The 17,765-nt window shown below is 38.6% G+C and overlaps 1 protein-coding gene across 2 annotated transcripts in view; it reads left to right on the top strand.

Moving 5' to 3' along the window:
- The first annotated feature begins 4,375 nt into the window (after positions 1 to 4,375).
- Positions 4,376 to 17,765, top strand: part of cdk6 (cyclin-dependent kinase 6) — a 32,054-nt gene continuing 18,664 nt past the window's right edge. The window contains exons 1-4 of one of the 2 annotated variants that reach the window (XM_027175648.2): positions 4,376 to 4,729; positions 5,726 to 6,094; positions 7,859 to 7,994; positions 12,234 to 12,401. In XM_027175648.2, coding sequence (XP_027031449.1) covers positions 5,874 to 6,094; positions 7,859 to 7,994; positions 12,234 to 12,401 — 525 coding nt within the window. In that variant the 5' untranslated portion in view covers positions 4,376 to 4,729; positions 5,726 to 5,873. Of the gene's footprint in view, positions 4,969 to 5,725; positions 6,095 to 7,858; positions 7,995 to 12,233; positions 12,402 to 17,765 lie in introns of both variants that reach the window. The other variant, XM_027175646.2, reaches the window with a different exon arrangement.

The following is a 17,765-nucleotide window of genomic DNA, read 5'->3' as shown; positions in this document are numbered from 1 at the left end:
GCCATGTTATATCCCTGCTGGTTAGTCCTCAATTCATATACTGATGGATATGCTGTGAGCAACCATATTCTCCTCACCATATTCTCCTCACACCTTTCCTATCATAGTAATTATGTGCAAATAATTCTACCTTTTTCGATAATCATACAGGTATTCATAGACACTCAAAGAGTGTCTTATACTACTTAAGGCTCTGAGATAGGGCTGTAATTTAGGGGTTTCTAAGCAAGCCTACCACCCCTAGCCTCCTTGGATAGATAGAGGATATACTGCTATAAAACCAAGACAAAACACTAAACCATAACACATAACACAAGGACAGCAAAGTCGACAGAAAGATTAGTAGAGAGAGCGGCAGAATTTACAGTATCTATAGCTATGAATGTAACTAATGGGATAAAAAGGATTTACATAGCAAGGTGTTGTGAAGAAAGAATGCATAAGACAGATTAGGGTGTGCATGTGGCATTGTTCCTCAGACTTAGGAACTTTATCATATCCGAACATTTCTGCATGTGCCATGCATCATCCTCCTATAATTATTTACCACACAATGCGCTTAAACTTTCCATAAGATCATCCGATGTCAGAGACTTTGCCCCACTCTCTTTATCTTTGTTCATACCTGTCCTAAAATATTGATCTCTATAAATAACTTTAAGTGTACAATGTAGGGGGGCACGGTGGCTTAGTGGGTAGCACGTTCGCCTCACACCTCCAGGGTCGGGGTTCGATTCCTGCCTCCGCCTTGTGTGTGCGGAGTTTGCATGTTCTCCCCGTGCCTTGGGGGTTTCCTCCGGGTACTCCGGTTTCCTCCCCCAGTCCAAAGACATGCATGGTAGGTTAATTGGCATCTCTGGAAAATTGTCCGTAGTGTGTGAATGCGTGAATGAATGAGAGTGTGTGTGTGCGCCCTGCGATGGGTTAGCACTCCATCCAGGGTCTATCCTGCCTTGATGCCCGATGACGCCTGAGATAGGCACAGGCTCCCTGTGACCCGAGAAGTTCGGATAAAGCGGTAGAAAATGAATGAATGAATGAAGTGTACAATGTACTCATTTTTAAGTTGTTTGTCTTGAAAGATTTCATGCATTATTACTGTGGTTAGTTTTGGTTTTCCTAGTCTCCTTACTTCACTGGTTACCTTCTTCCTCACTGTAGTTCTTGTTTCTCTGCTAATTTTGTGTGATAATAAAGTTCTGTGCTTCTGACTTGTTTGGTCTGGATTGTGAGTATGAATTTGCCTGTAATGTCCACCTCTCTGCCATGTATTTTACATAATACTCTCTCTGGCTGTCTCAAATTACACCTGGTACTTGATAGATTTTATTGAATACTATTGTATACTGTCATCATGTAGTGCTGGAAAAATACAAAAGACAAATTCTATTATAGTTTATTCAATGGGTGACATGGCGGTGCAGAAGGTAACTTGCCACCTCACAGTTCTAGCATGCCTGGATTAATCCTGAGCTAAGATTACTAGCTATGTGGAGTTTCACATGATCTCCCAGTGTCTGCATGGGTTTTCTCAGGGTTCTCCAGTTTCTACCAAACTCTACAAAATATGGCAGTAGGGGGATTTCCTGCAGTCAATTGCCCTAGGTCTGAATGGGTGTGTTAATATGTTTTGTGCATTGTGCCCTGCAATGGAATGGGGTTCCATTCAGGGTGTGTCCATGCCTCATACACAGTGTTCCCTGGACGAACTCTGGATCCACCAAACCTGACCTAGATAAAGAGGTTACTTTAGATAAAAGAAAAAAAAAAGACTTGAACATGTTTATAACTTCTATCTTTGCAATTAAAAGCATGGACAATATAACATGTCAAAATATATTTTGGCCTTTTTTAACAATATAGCAAACTCCAAATTTTTGTTTATCATAAAACTAATCTATCAGAAACAACAGATTTAGACATGAAGGTAAAACCAGATAATTAACTATATTTTATGGTTTATAAGTTTAATAGCATCTTTGTTATACATATACTATGATATATGGACTGCCTTGATGATTTCCTTCAAATTTCCAAAATAATAGGTTTTAAACAGTTGTTTCGACTTGTAAAATATATCAAGAAAATAAATATTTTTATAATTTGTGGTTTAACAATTAAATTGTAAGCAAAAAGTACTACGAAAAACAACTATGTACAATCTATTTAAAGACAGCATGAAACTTAAGTCAAAAAGATAAGATATTAACCACTTTAATGTTGTTTACTTATTCAGAGAGAAAATGTCTGTCACCTGTATATGCTAGGCATGACAGTGATATTGCCAGATGTCTGTTTCCTCCCCCAAATGTTAGAAACCTGATTGCTCTCTCTCACACATTTGAAATGCATTGTGAAAGTTGTCAATGAGCCACACCCTGCCTAAATGTGGTGGGCAACATGAGGCCATTTGCATCCCTTTCACACCTGCTGCCTTTCTGTGTGGAGGGGGGTCTGATTTGGGAAAGACGATCCTAGAGGTGGTTGTGCTGCAGAGTGGAGCTCTGACTTGATGTCTCTGAAGTTGAAAGGGAATCTGACTGTATGTCACCTGCTTTGCACTCACACAGGACTGTAGAGAGTCTCTTTTACATGTACCCGTAGAGATCCATCTGTGACTCCTGCTTCTCAAGTAACTTTAGTGATTGTCATTTCAACTCCTCTGATAATCTATGATGAAACCCTTTTCACCAGATTACCTGGTATGTGTAACCATATACTGTGTTGTTTACACATTAGTTGTGATTCAAATAAAAGCACTGTCTACATTTTTGAATTATTAATAAACCAAGGTACTACTGGGTTGCATTAGAGAATATATATTCTAGTCTTGAACTTTTACTTATTAAATGACACACCAAGCACAGAGACAGACAATGCTTTTTCACTCTAGCATTTGACCATCAAGATGGCACATTAAACAGACTGTTTAGTCTTCATGTTATCATTAACTGCCAAAGTGTCTCTTGCTTGCTTATATATATATATATATATATATATATATATATATATATATATATATATATATATATATATATATATATATATATAAAAGCATGTTTAACTTTTCAGGTTGCCGTCTGCTGCACTTATGCATTTATTGGTATGACCTGCTGATACATACTGTAATATAATATATTCCCTGAGTATAATGAATACTGTATACTATTTTTATTATATTATACTATAATTTTGTTACCTTTGATTTATGTATGACAGATGAGTTTCGTCTACATAGACAACAGATTTAATTTGTTTGCTTTTCCATGTCCAGAGAAGGCATGCTAATGTATTCAAACAATGGGTAATGGCTCTCAGAGTTCATTGAAAATGAACAAAAGGTGATACATCCATGTAAAACAAGCCATTTACTGTTATGGGTTAGAAAGCATTAGGTGAAAAGTGTGCTTTGTGATGCGAATGTAGAATTTTGGATTGGCCAGAGGGAGGTTAGTGATGGGGTAAGGAAACTTACTTTACTTTACTTTGTAAGGAGTCTTACTCTACACTGTGCTCACTGAAATAATTAACTGTTCAATGTCTCTAGGCATTTAATATATGTGAATTATTTAAAATATACTTCCTATATTCCTTTTGCAGACTATAAATTGATCATTATAAAGTAAGAATCAATATTTGAAAATGAATCCAAATTCAGTCAACAAGAGAAGCACTGGTGTACTAATTTGTCCTACTGTTGAGTGCAAAAGTTTGCACACCCATACCATACCATACCATACCATACCATACCATACCCTTTCTTCTGTCATTATCACAAGTAATGAAATACACTATCTTACAGTGCACATCTAGGTAGCCTTTTAATAGCAAGCAAAAATAATACATTTATTCCAACATTTCTCTCTTCTACTAATTTCAGGAGACTATGAAGGAGTCATAGGAGCCAAGGAGTGTTCTTTCTTTCTTGTTAGTTTTATTTTGGTTTGTTGTATTGTTGCTGTATACAAGTTTAATTTAGAAGGTATTTGAATGATGATGATGATGATGATTATTATCATTATTATTATTATTATTATTATTATTATTATTATTATTATTATTATTATTATTATTATTATTATTTTTATATGTGCTGCTGTTGTTATGTAACTGTAAAAGCACGAGGGATGCTTTGGCTCTCAACTGATTGCTTGTCATTGAACCGTTTGACTTTGGGCCTTGAACGTCGAAAAACTCAGTCGGAGTCCAGCAGCGTGACGTGTTTTATTACAGTACTGATAGATCAGCTCACTCGTTCTCTAACGCCCAGCTTACTACGTTGATCAAGTTTTTGACAGTCAAACACACACATACACAGAGTGTGTGTGTGTGAGAGAGAGAGAGAGAGAGAGAGAGAGAGAGAGAGAGAGAGAGAGAGAGAGAGAGAGAGAGAGAGAGAGAAAGAGCTGTGAATGGTGAAGTAGCAGGGGAGGGCAGGCAGAGAAAAGGCGAGAGAGAAAGCGGCTGGCCTTTGTAGTCGGCCGAGGAATGCGGAAACGTCCCTGCTCTGTGTCAAACTCCTCCGGAGGGGGTCGAGGCAACATTCAGCCCAGCGTGGGAAAGCGACGGGCAGAGCGAGCTCACCGAGCAGCTCAGCGCACCACACTCTCTCCGCTTAGATGGGAAAACGCGTAGTGGGGGAAAACGACGCACGGTAGATTAGCCGAGCTGAGGATATAAGCAGATCTCGTTGCGCGCTCACTGAAGGCTTGGGGAGAGAAAAGAAACAGTAAGTCGTTGCGTTAAGCTCAGTGTGCCGGAGTGGCGCAGGCGCTGGCGCAGGCAGGATGGGGGTTAAAGCGCTGCAGCCGCCGACTACCTGTGTGGCCTCGCTAGGACACTCCGGGATGTAGAAGGGGGCGAGAGAACTAAAAAAAAAAACGCTTCTGCTATTCTTTCCTGCATTTTTTTTTTAATAGACGTAAACGCTTGTAGCGTGATTTACATTTCAGTGAGAAACTAAAAGGGGTAAGTAACCTAGTCTATCATCTGCATTATGGTTTTATTGCACTATACATTTTTTTTTTTTTTACAGTTTTGCATGTGTTCTACGACTTTTGTATTGTATTTGGCTGCTTTGAACATATCCTCAAACTCGTTGACTATATAATAAATTAGCAGGTTATAAAAGCTGACAATATTGTGGTATTGTCAGCTAGACCAGTCGTGCAAACTGAAACTCTTGTATACACGAGGAGCCTGCAAGCGTTTGGTCAGAGCTTTTTATTGATTCGTTGAACAATGAAATCAGTAGGCAGCCACGTGCTCGGGGATTTCAGGGCGACAAAACGCACGAGCATCTTTGCCCATCGTGCCAGAACCTTATACACTAACAACTTCGAACTAACTTACACTTATTATGCTCTGTCTATATTTATTATTACTTATTATGGTTTCTTTGTAAACGCCTGTTTATGTCACCGGGTTGATGCGACGCTTTTTTCTTCTTCTTCAATTCCTTAATTTTGAATGCTTTGTGTGTTTTGCATGGATGAGATTATGTAGAAAACAAAGTGCTTTAATAATTGCGATAAAAATTATAAAGATCCCCCAATGTTTGTATGGTGAACACAGCATTGTATGATATTACAGCTGGCGGTGCGTAAGGGGGGGGGGTGATTTTGGCCAAACGTTCAGAGGGATAAATGTTTGGACATTTGGTCTGTTAGCTTGTGCTCCACTCATTCATGTTTACTTTACACCGGTTTGCGCTTTCTCTCTACAGGCAACGCACGTGCAGAAGTAGCGCTGTTTCTCCCGGTCATGGCTTCGTGAAAGAGGCTCACCAGGCACGTTTTCGGGATTCCCCGGGGCAGGGCTGCACCCAAGCACAAAGACGCCCGTGCCAGAAAGACAAGTAGACAGAAAAAAACATGGACAAAGAAGTCCTAAACCAGCAGTATGAGCCCGTGGCTGAGATCGGCGAGGGCGCGTACGGGAAGGTGTACAAGGCGCGCGACCTGAAGAACGGACGCTTCGTGGCGCTGAAACGGGTGCGCGTGCAAACCGAGGAAGAGGGTATGCCTCTGTCCACTATCCGCGAGGTGGCAGTACTGAGGCAGCTCGAGTCATTCGAGCACCCCAACGTGGTCAGGTAAAGTACGGCTGAGGGTTTTAAACTCTGCACTTATCACAAAGCAGAATGTCACAGATATCTAAATGAGATGACACCAGACTCAGGGAGTTCATCTTCTTCTGTATGTCATGCCACAACTCTAAACTATAAACTCAACCAGTATTATGAAGTTGAAATCGAGCATCATAGAATGCATGCTTACAGCAGCTGTACTTATGTACAAGTCTATAGCATCCACATGAGATTATACACTAAATAAAGAGTGAGACACGGGTATAAACTGTTGATCGTCTGTTGTGTAAAGTGCAAATCTTTGGATATGTGTTTGGGACCGTTCACAGCCACAGGGAGTGAGTCACAAGGCTCCATCAGGTAGGTCATGAGGTGTAGCAGCCACAGCAATAAACATCTACATATTTTCAACTAAATCAAAGTGTTTTACAGATTAGAAACAAAAGGTATTAATTTGTACCTTGTCTAGGCTAGCACACCGAAGAATACGTCCGCTGTTCCTTTAACGTGTATCTTTTACATGGTACGCTAATGCAAACCTCTACCATATTGTGCAATGGATGTTGCAGTTATACTGTAAAAAAGTAGCAGTGAACAAAGAAGTTTTTAGACTACACAATAAATACTCTGTCTCTGATGTAAAGAAGCATGTGGTAAACGGAAACCTGGTCTGCAGTATATTCAGGGCCTCGTGTAGCTACAGGCTACTCTTAGATGTTTAAAATGAGAATTTTATTTTTTCCATATGGTTCATGCCAGAAAGGCTCCATTGTAAAAAACAATTTGGATTCTGGGAGACAAATTTCTTGCAGAAACTTAATCAATGATGTCACAGCAATGTTTTATTTCACAGGATTTTTTAACCTAACATCAAAGGCTTGGCTTGGCCTGCTACTTACACTTAAAATCTGGCAATGTTGTAAATTTTTTTTTACCCTGAACATTTAACAAATATCACCAGTACTTTCAAAAGTCCCTTAATTTCACGCAGCTATAGACACGAATGTAAAATCACACGTTCAGCCATCACTATGATGAAACACTGTGCTTGAAATACCACAGTATACCACATGTCTGTCACAGTGGAGATAAATGTTTTCAGACTCACCAGTCTTTATGGGTATGTTTTTTCTTGACATTACAAAGTTTTTTGTGCTGTCTTTTTCTCATAGTACAGAGCAATGTGCAAATAGCTAGCGATTTTTATTCATACATATTTATATATGTTTAAAGGTTTGTTGGCACTAAAATGTAATTGTAGTCATTCTGATATTAAGCAAACGGAACTCAGAAAAGAATGACCAATTATGATGAGGTTATTATTTGAAATGACCAGCTGATTGACATTTCTATTTTTATTGAGACGTGACATAAAATGAAACATTGTTTTATGTAATACATGGGAAATAAATCTTAGTATTATGATATTTAAACTATATCAGAATATTAGATTTTGAGAATGATGAGAATATGTAAAGTATGTCAAGAAACTGACTTGTCATTAGCCTACAGCTGGAAATACTGATTACTTCTTTGCACACTGGTATTTGAAGCATAACAAGCATTCTTTCAGACAGTCAGGCAAACTAGTCTAAACTGTTAGTTCACCCTTTGGGATTTTCTGGGTCTTTGTTGGAGCGTTTAGCACATTCGACATTTGAAAGTTGAATGCTGACAATGAATGACATTCTTTACAGTTTTGTGAAAATAGTAAAAGCATTATATTTGAAAATGTTCATGATGGTATGTTTTCTTATGTTATTCCTCTAGGTTGTTTGATGTCTGTACAGTTTCTAGAACTGATCGAGAGACCAAACTGACTCTGGTCTTTGAGCATGTGGACCAAGACTTGACCACATACCTAGAAAAAGCACCTGATCCAGGAGTGCCACCCGAAACCATAAAGGTATTCAAACATTTATAAATCCAATATGAAGCTAAATAGCAGCAGAAGATTCTTGATGTAAAAAAGTGTTTTACATTAATCTATGGTATAAAACATTCTAACATTCTGTTATTTCTTGTGCAAAGAAATGTATTGTCACTAGAGTTCATTTCAAAATAATAGTTAAGAAATAGATTTATTTAGTATTTAATATGTTTTTTGATGATTTGATCTTGAATCAAACCATGGGATAGCCTTCGAAATGCTACTCACAATACTTCTTTAATAAAGCTTAAATTAAAGAAACATTTGACACCTTGTCAGGTCTGTTGGCCTCTATGTTATGACACATTTATTAACTTCATTCCATACATTTTCTACAGGATTCATGTCAGGTTTTAATGATGTCCTCTCTACTACTTTCTGTACTTTGTTGTGTTTAAACTGTTTTATCACAACTTTGGAGGTATGTTTAGGACCTAGTTGTTGGCAAGTTTGAGCTTTTTATTTGTCTTAAGGTGTTACTTGAGTATTTCTAGATAATTCCTTCTCATATAGAATTTATGCCGTAGTTGCACCATTCCTCTTTTCCAGCAAAACATTGATATACAAATTGGTACCTGTTGCGTCCAACCTCTTCACCAGTCCCGTTGTTGATGTATTGGGGTTCAGGTGAACCTTTTAGTTTGGAGTTATTTTTTTTCCACTTCCTGACCACTGCAGTCTGTGTGGTCCCGAGATTGTTTGCTTGCAGATGCTTGTAGTACCTTCAGCTGTTTGTACTCCTAAATTACACTCCTAATTAACTCCTAATTAGCACCATTGGCCAATCGGAAACATCTAAAAATCGTTGCTTCCTGGAATATTTAGACTGATGAAAGAGACAGTCAAAATTTTGTACACACTGGAGGCCTAGTATAAATTCAATTAAATCTGTCTATAATTGATTGTTTTAAAATGACCTCTGAACAAAGATGCTCTGACTGACTTGTCAAAAGACATATAGGGTAATATTAAATATGAGGAGATCCTTTGGTTATCTTTGAGGGTTTTGTCCTTGATTGTATATAAACTGACCTCTCCTTATTTTTTTTAGCTAATTCTGTGCACCTCACACACTTTCACCAATATGACTTATGTGTATTACACGAGTAAACCTTGTGTTTTGTATTTCCACTTTGAGGCCCGTGAATGGGAATATAAATGGAGTCTTTTGGCATGCTCTAAAGAAGCAGATGGAGGATGGAACTCTCCAAGATTAGGGTGAGGCCTGGCCTTTTGATGGGCAGTGCATGTGGTAGATGGGCTTCTAATTAAAGAGCTAGGCCCTTGTGTGCCTCTATTTTCATTCAGCTCTGGCTTTCACTGAAGACTAGCCAGAGGAATGTTGTTCAGAGTGTGTGTATGTGTGGTTTTGTCTGCAGTGGCCCTCTCAGTTGCTCGCTTTTTGTTGTGAATAGAGAATCTGAATGTAGGAGGCTTCTGTAAGGGGCAGTAAGTAAGCGATCCTTATGTTGCATGGATATACTGTTCATTAGTTCACAGATAAACCTTTAAGGCCAGCATCGTCAGAGTTCTCTTACCACTTTCTAAAATGCTGAATATCCAGTGAAAATGGCACATATTAATTCCTGAACAACTACTTTTTCATCAGTCCTGTTCCCACCAAGTCTTCCCACCGCTAGTCTTACAAATCCATTTGTTTTATTTCACAGATATTTCTCTTAGTTTAGTTGAGTTTTTCTTTATACCAATACATTTCTAAAGTGCATATTTTTGTTCAATTTGCAAGAGTTTGATGAGAACAGTGCAAAGCAAACAGACACATATCATTTTTGCTAAGATAGCTGCAGTGTGATACAGAGCGCAAATTAATAGAAAGTTGTATTTAATTAAAACACAAAGTTCTTCTGACTGATTACTGTTATTCTATGATGAAACATTTCACCACATCACGATGAGAGTGGTCTCCGCCAGGATGACCTCACCTCCATCCAAAGAGTATGACAGCTCACTGAACTGATGTTTTGATAAACATGAAAATGACATAAATCATATGCTATTGCTTTTAAGGTCACCAGATCATCATCAACACATCCATATTTCTTTTTTACACCAATCTTTTGGAAAAACAATCTTTCAGATACAGTTCCAAAGATTTATGAAAGGTATGGTCAGGCACACTAAAACTGTTCTTGTGGCCCATGATGGCCTTCATGAATTTACTCATGAATTTACTCATGTAGCCATTAGTCAGTTTTCATTTTCTTGGGTTGTTTGGATTTCTTATCAGAACATGAGATAATGGACATCAAGGACAGATGATGGGCTCTAGTGCAGTATTGCTAAAGACCCCCAACAACTTCATTTACTCTCGCCCTCCCAGAAAGACACCAGATTGCAGAGCTCCCAGCTCACCCCCCTTCTCATTTACTCCAAATCCCCCATTCTGTCCACTCCTGCCCCATTTTGGACCCACCACATGCTAATTGATGAAAAAGGCCGCAGGAATCAAACGGGCTGGAAGGACATCAAGCAGCTGGTGTTGTGTTGGCAAGTCCGGCCGGCCATTCCAGGCTCAGCGTCTCTCTGAGGCTTGTCTCCGCCCCATAAAGGAGAGCCTAATGAAGCATGGGGAGGGAATTACAACTAATGCTAACTGGCAGATGTCTTGTATTGTGCCAGGCTACAATAAACAATATGGCTGCCTCTTAGGAATTAGCATGAGAATGGAGAGTGCCTTCTGGAGGCTCTATTTTGACTGCTGTTTTTAAGGAGACTGTGTTTTTTTGTCTCTTCTATTTTCCCCCTAGTGTTCTGTCCATGTTCTTTGCAAACGAGATGCTTTTTACAACAGGTGTAGTGTTTGTCCTGGGTGTTTTAGGTTGATCCCATTGCTTTCATAAGCAGACAGTTTTAAGCTGTAATCAGGTTTTCTCTGTATGAGGTAATGCTAGACAATGAAATGCACTAAGTGGCACTTTCATAGCTTTTAAATTCAACCTCTTGAATTGCACTGGGCAAGACAAGAAGAGGTTTTCTATAGCCACTTAACAGGTGTTACATGGGATAAGGTTCTGCTTGTTATACTGGTATTAGATATATATTCATCCTATACAATAGACGTTAAATAAACAGGTCAGTGGTATTAACCCTTTAATTATACTAACTCAGTAGAAGCAGTGCTGCTTAAGGTAACTCATCTGAGAAAAAAAAACGGCTGTGGGGTTAGTGTTTGTTTTGTCCTTGGGTCATTATGCCTAAGGAAATGTGGCAATATGGCTTGAATCCAAAGCAGAGTAACTGATGAGGCATAATGCCGTTGCGCCAGCCTGCCTGTGCCACAGTGGCTTGGTGGGTCCGGTAGGTCATGGCTGGATGGGTATTTAGAAAGAGGCCCTTGTTTATGCTGGCCACCATGGTCCCAGGCCTCACCCTCATGCACACGTTCATTTGGCTCTAGCTTCCTTTATCCGCATTATCAGAGGCCCTGTCCTTTTCCCCGGCATGACCAGATCTGTGCCGTTTGCAAATGTTTTCTGCTTGAGTGTGCACACCATTGTGTCAGTGCTTTTAATCACTTACCAGCTGGTTGGGGATTGAATGGGGTGGTGGGCTCAGATCCATGTCACTTGTGAGGTCTTGGAGGCAGTTTTTTTCAGTCCTGCCATTGCTTCATGCCTGTAGTTTAAGGCAATTCATGCAACAACTGGTCACTTGCTTTTCTTTTTTATACCCTTTTCCATTTGTCAGACATGTTTTCTTGTCAGACATCAGGGCAGCTACAAGAACCTTCATGTGTAGTTTTTTTCATGCTGTTGTTGAGCAAGATACAAGAGGAAATGGCAGTTAAGCCGTTTTCTCTCATTTCACAGGCATTAAGGCTTGTTTCTCCCCTGGCCCTCAGACTGAACAAGTGCTTGAGAGACAGCTGCAGGGAATTGGAGGCCCAGCAGAACATGACTTTAAAGTAACATGTCTTTCCAGTGCTGCATTAATGTCAGTTAACAACATCTGCCATGCTCCCGATTTAAAGTTACACACTAGCTTTTTCCTTCTTCAAGCCCCAAGAGCCCTAATTTTCCAAACATAAATTCTGATATCAACAGAGACCTGTGATAATCTGCCCAGGTCTTTGAGGTCTTCCTTTCTTTTTGATTTCCTTTACCCTCTCATTAACCCGCTACTCATCCATAAAGCAATGCTGAGATATTTGAAGCAGAGTTAACAGAGAATCACTGGTTTTTCTGTGTTTTTCAGGACATGATGTACCAGTTGTTGCAGGGGTTGGACTTCCTCCATTCACACCGTGTGGTTCACAGAGACCTGAAACCTCAGAATATACTGGTAACCAGTGGAGGTCAGATCAAACTGGCAGACTTTGGCCTGGCACGCATATACAGCTTTCAGATGGCGCTTACTTCAGTGGTGAGTCAGCTTGGCAAACTCTTGGCCTGTTTTTATGGCTGTTGTATAGACATTTACCATAAAAAACAGGATATGCACAACATATTAAATGAATGAATTCAAATATATAAACATCAGCCAAACATACAGTGGGTATGTTTACACACAAAACCTGCCAACAGTTAAAGTGGATTCTGATGAAAGGACAAGCTTTTAGAGGCAAATTAGAAAGTTTTGCAGAAACATCATTAAGATCTAACTTGCTATTTGATGAGAAACCAATTCTAATATCACTCTCTTGTTTTAAATAAAGTATTACATATCTGTAATGTTATGGGAATTACATATTATTATAACTATTATAACTACATATATTACTACTTGTAATATAACTTGTAATATAGTCAAGTTACTTGTCTATTGCTGTCTAGTTTTATTGCAGTACACTGAAAAACGTACTTCATGCCTTAAAAAAAAAGAAAAACGTTCTGCTGATGCTACGTTACAGGAAATGTGGTTAAGTTAGTAGTGTTACTAGTGTATCAGTAGTGTATCTGATTCCTGACACTGCAAATAATTATGTAACATTTTACATTAATGACCAATCTCAACATCACTTTAAATTTAATAAAGGAATTGAAATGTCACCATTTCTATTTCAATAAACCTGAAATGTTTTAAATAAATGTAAAAAAATTATATTTCTGTTTAAATATATGTTTTTACTTTGTCTCTTGAGTCCACCACAGGCTATTTTAGGAATTCACTGAGCAGAGAAAAAACATTTAATAACTTTGTTATGTGCAGACACATAAGATTTATTTCTTTAATGCACCTTTGGCAAGTTCAGGAAAGTGACCTGTAGTACAGTGAAAGCATCAGCTGGTCCCCTGGGTCTGACATGGACAGCTCCCAGTCAGGGGTAAAACTACACTGAAAGAAAAACCACCCATCAGCTGCTGGTTTAAAAGCAGGTGTATAAAAAGTGTAAAATGAGACTGTCTGTTTAATGCCATTGGACCTCACAAGGTAGTTCAGGGATGAATCAGATCATGTGTGAATCAGTAAATTTCCCCTGTCATTCTTTGAAGTCAAAGTCTCTTAAAGGGAGCTCTGATATCAAAAGATAGCATATAGCTTGTGAATGGACATTGTATCTTTTCCACTTCACGCTGAAAATAGAAGATGCTTCTCAAATGTGCATTGTGCTGGTCCGTTAAGCATTTTAGAAAGTAACTGTTGCGTATCATCTGCTGGGGTTTTATCTGGGGTATCTGAGGGAAATTTGTAGAAACGTAAAAGAATCCCCACTCAATAGTACAACTTATTAAGCCACACTGTTTCACTGCCAAGTCAGTTTGCAAAATTTGAATGACTGTTAAAGGGTTTTTTTTTTGTTTCAGTGGTTAGGCAGTTGAGCTTTTGTAAACTGAATTGGTAATCCACCAGAGATATTAGAAAACCCCACCTCCACCATAAATCAAGTGAAACAGACAACAGACAGTAGCAAGAGATGATGAGAAAGGAAGGGAAGGGTGTATTAGAGAAGAAGTATCTTTGAGAAGCTATAGAATGTTTATGAGAGAGTGTGAGAGGTGAAAAGTGAACGTGGAATTTTCTGATTTGTTGGAATCCCCCACATCATCCGATTTCAATGTAACTAAAACAGTCCCCCTTGCTTCTTCCCAGATACACAGATGATAACCCTGGGTATGCAAAACAGACTCAGAGGACTTGTTTGCCTTTGTCCTCCTCACATATAATAATTGGCGAGTACCTGCTAACCTGATAAATGATACTCAAGTAGAGATCATGCTTGATTCAAAAAGCGACTAGGTCTGGCAGTCAAGATGATTCATTCAGTTGTTGGGGCCTGTTTTTAGCTGTCTAATTTACATAATATACGAAGGTATGTCCCTTGGGGATTTTGCATAGTTCATATTTAGTCAGTCTTCACATATTTAGTCAGTGTTCGTGCTCATGTTATGAGAAATTTGCAATCTTTTTAAGGCATGGGTATTCTTATATATATCTTTTTAAAGCAAGGCATGGGTATTCTTATATACCGTGGTACCTCGAGATACGAGCAGCCTAACATACGAGTTTTTCGAGATATGAGCCGGAGCTCGGGCCATATTTTCGTTCAAGATACGAGCCCAAATCCGAGATACGAGCCGTGTTTCCGGAGCTTCCCGCTAGTTGGCGCGCAGGGTCAAGCATCATCCGAGAGCATCTCTCGCTCACTCGCAAAAGAAAGAAAAGTGCAGCCAAGAAGGCAAAAACAAGTGATGATTACATTTACGTAAATGTTAAGCTTAGTTTAAGTTTAAAGTTAAGTGCATTGTTTTAAGTTTTTTCTTTCATTTGAAATAAGGAAAGTGTAGTTTTAGATTTAAAGTTACGAAAATAGTTTTAAGTTATAAAAAAGCGCCGTTTACGTACGTGTCTAGAGTGCCTGCTTCCCTTCCTCCCTCCCTCCTCCTCGCCGTTCACCTTCGTTAGCCGCACTCGTCTGTCTCCAAGGTAAGACTATTATGCTAAATAACTCTTTTATTTCTTTATTTCATATTTTGTTATGTATTTGTTAATTATACATGTTTATTTGTTATTTAAAAACATATCTTTATTCATAATTTACAATGGTTTGGGGATTTTTCATAGGTCCGGAACGGATTAAATCGAATTCAGTTATTTTAAATGGGAGAAATTCGTTTGAGATACGAGCCGATTGACTTACGAGCTCGGTTCTGGAACGAATTAAACTCGTATCTCGAGGTACCACTGTATATCTTTTTAAGGCAAGATATCTAATTTATGGCAAAAACATATATAGCTTTAAAGTTATAGTTACCGTAGCCATCTTATCAGCACAAACTAGTCTGATCATACTTCTCTGCAATCTCTCTCTGCCAATCATGGTTTTTGGATGTTTTTGTGTTTTAGCACTTTTCTCTGTAAATGCCAGAGAATGCAATGTGTATTCTGGAGATATCAGCAGTTTCTGAAATACTCAAACCAGTCTATGTGGTAGCAACAATTATTTCATGTTGAGGTTAAGTCATGTTCTTCTTGGGGGACCCCAAACTGTTTCAGTTGTTTTAGAAAAAAGTATAAGAAGACAAGAACCTCAACCCTCAACTGCTCAGTTGTATAAATGAGAAAAATGTAAGTTGATCCAAAATGTAAACTCCAAAGTTACCTTGAGAAAAAGAGCAAGCGAATGATTACTATATACTTGACAAAACCATGACATTTAAAGGTTGGGTTAAATAAACTATACAGTCGTGTTTATGACAAACTGATAATATATATTTAATATTCTGTAGAGAAACAAGTTCAGAACTTTTCCAAAAGTTTTGCCTCTATTTTATAAGTCTGGTTCGTTCTTCCAGCATGTAGATGAGACAGAAAGAGAGTGAGGGCGTGTAAGCTGGCAGACCACCCATTGGGTGCTGCCGATGTGGAGATTAGCCTGACCCTACAAATCTCACGGGACCACTGCATTGTTGATTATTATAATGACTCCACTCTCCCGGTGGCCATTGTGCACCTCTGATTGACGGCGCAAAGCCTCAGGGCAAAGGCTCAATATATAGCAATGTTTCTTTCTTGTCCTCTTGCCTTTTTGGATACATGAGCTGGTGTTTTTCCTGGGTCATGTAAAGACAGAAGTGACGGGAAGGTGCTCAGGTTACTAGGCTACAGCACAGTATTCACATGCATCATGATGTCCATAATGTACCTTCTGCTGCCTTTTCTTTTCACATGCTTTGGTCTATGAGATCAGAATTAGGTAATGGCAAAAGGTGCATGTTGAGAATCTGAAAGAATCTGTAGCAGGAGTTGGTATAAAAATAGAGCGTCTGTTTGAGACCGTTTTAGGACTGTCTCATGAATGCATTAGGAAAGCACCCAAGAGAAAATTTTGTGCACCATGTTGGTCATAAAATTAGTTTGACTAAAGATTAATTGAAGGGATATTCCCAGAATCATGTATTCTGATGTGTGGGTATATGTTATTTTTACTTCAGCTAAAGTCAAGGACAAAATGAGGAACAAAGAAAGAAGCCAAAAACTAATCCAGTTTCTGAGATGTTTCAAGTAATATGTCACAATTAATGACAACATTTAAAAAGTGTTTAAATAAAAGCAAAATGATACAAATTCAATTCATTCATCATCACTGTAGGATAAATATAAATGTCTTTTTAACTGTGTCCAATATGGGAAGTAGCAGAAAAAATATTAAAAATGGATAAAGTGAAGTATAATGGACACCATCAAACAAGAAAGACAACAACAACAACAACAACAATAATAATAATAAAAATTATAATAATATAATTGTTTGTTAAGATAATACAATTATTTCTTTGTACAATGTGTTTATAAAACCATTAGATGTCTTTTAATATTTTTTATATAAAATAGCAAATGATAAACCCATGTGTTTTATCACTTCTTTTCTGTTTTGTTTTTGGAGATGCAGAATTTGCACCTAGCTGCAATAGCTCTACTAACAACTAATAAAAAAAAGTGCTTTAGTGTGAGTCTGATGCATTGCGATATAGCAACAATACTTTTGTGTCTTTGAAATATCTAAATGAGTTCAGTCTCCTTTTGAGGCTGCTAGTCCCCTAACCTCCCAGCTTATTATTCAGTTATCCACCTTTAAGCTTATTACTGAAATTCATAGTGACTACAGTGAAACTATTAGGAAAGAGTAGATGGTTCCAATTCGAGGACTGTGAGTCGGGATCCATCAGAGCCCGGTGTTTAAAGATAATACGGTTTAAGCTTGAAACTGCTATTGTTTGCATGATGTTTTTTAGTGTCATACAGCTTGAGTGGCCTGATACAGCTTGTTTTGTGCTGCGTTAAAAAAAGACTTGATCCAGCAACTGTTTTTCTGCATACCACAAACTCCACAGCAGCCTTTGCTGTGGGTCCTCTGGGCCCTGATGCTTCCTTCCTCTCTTCCAGTGGAATGAATTCCTCATGTTGGCAAAACTACAGCCTTCTCTCTCTCTCTCTCTCTCTCTCTCTCTCTCTCTCTCTCTCTCTCTCTCTCTCTCTCTCTCTCTCTCCCTCTCTCTCTCTCCCTCTCTCTCTCTCTTTTCTCCAACGTTCACCAGCCTCTTCACTTCTGCAAACTGAACTATCTTGACAATCAAGTCTGTTTGGATCTGATTTTTGTGATAACACGAAATGACAAAGTGACATCTTTTAATACATGTTAATACAGCTGCAATGTAAACATCGCTTTTAGATTTGCTCAGACATGTTGAAGTTGGAAGTAGTTGAGTGCAAAAATGTGCCAGTTTACTGAGGCACCTGCCCATTCAGTAGTTTTTGCCAACTGTCTTTGCATGCAACTGATGCAAA

Source organism: Tachysurus fulvidraco, chromosome 24 (genome assembly GCF_022655615.1).
Source record: "Tachysurus fulvidraco isolate hzauxx_2018 chromosome 24, HZAU_PFXX_2.0, whole genome shotgun sequence".
Taxonomy (NCBI): domain Eukaryota; kingdom Metazoa; phylum Chordata; class Actinopteri; order Siluriformes; family Bagridae; genus Tachysurus; species Tachysurus fulvidraco.
The sequence above is the reverse complement of the archived record's forward strand: the minus strand, read 5'-3'. Positions and strand labels throughout refer to the sequence as shown.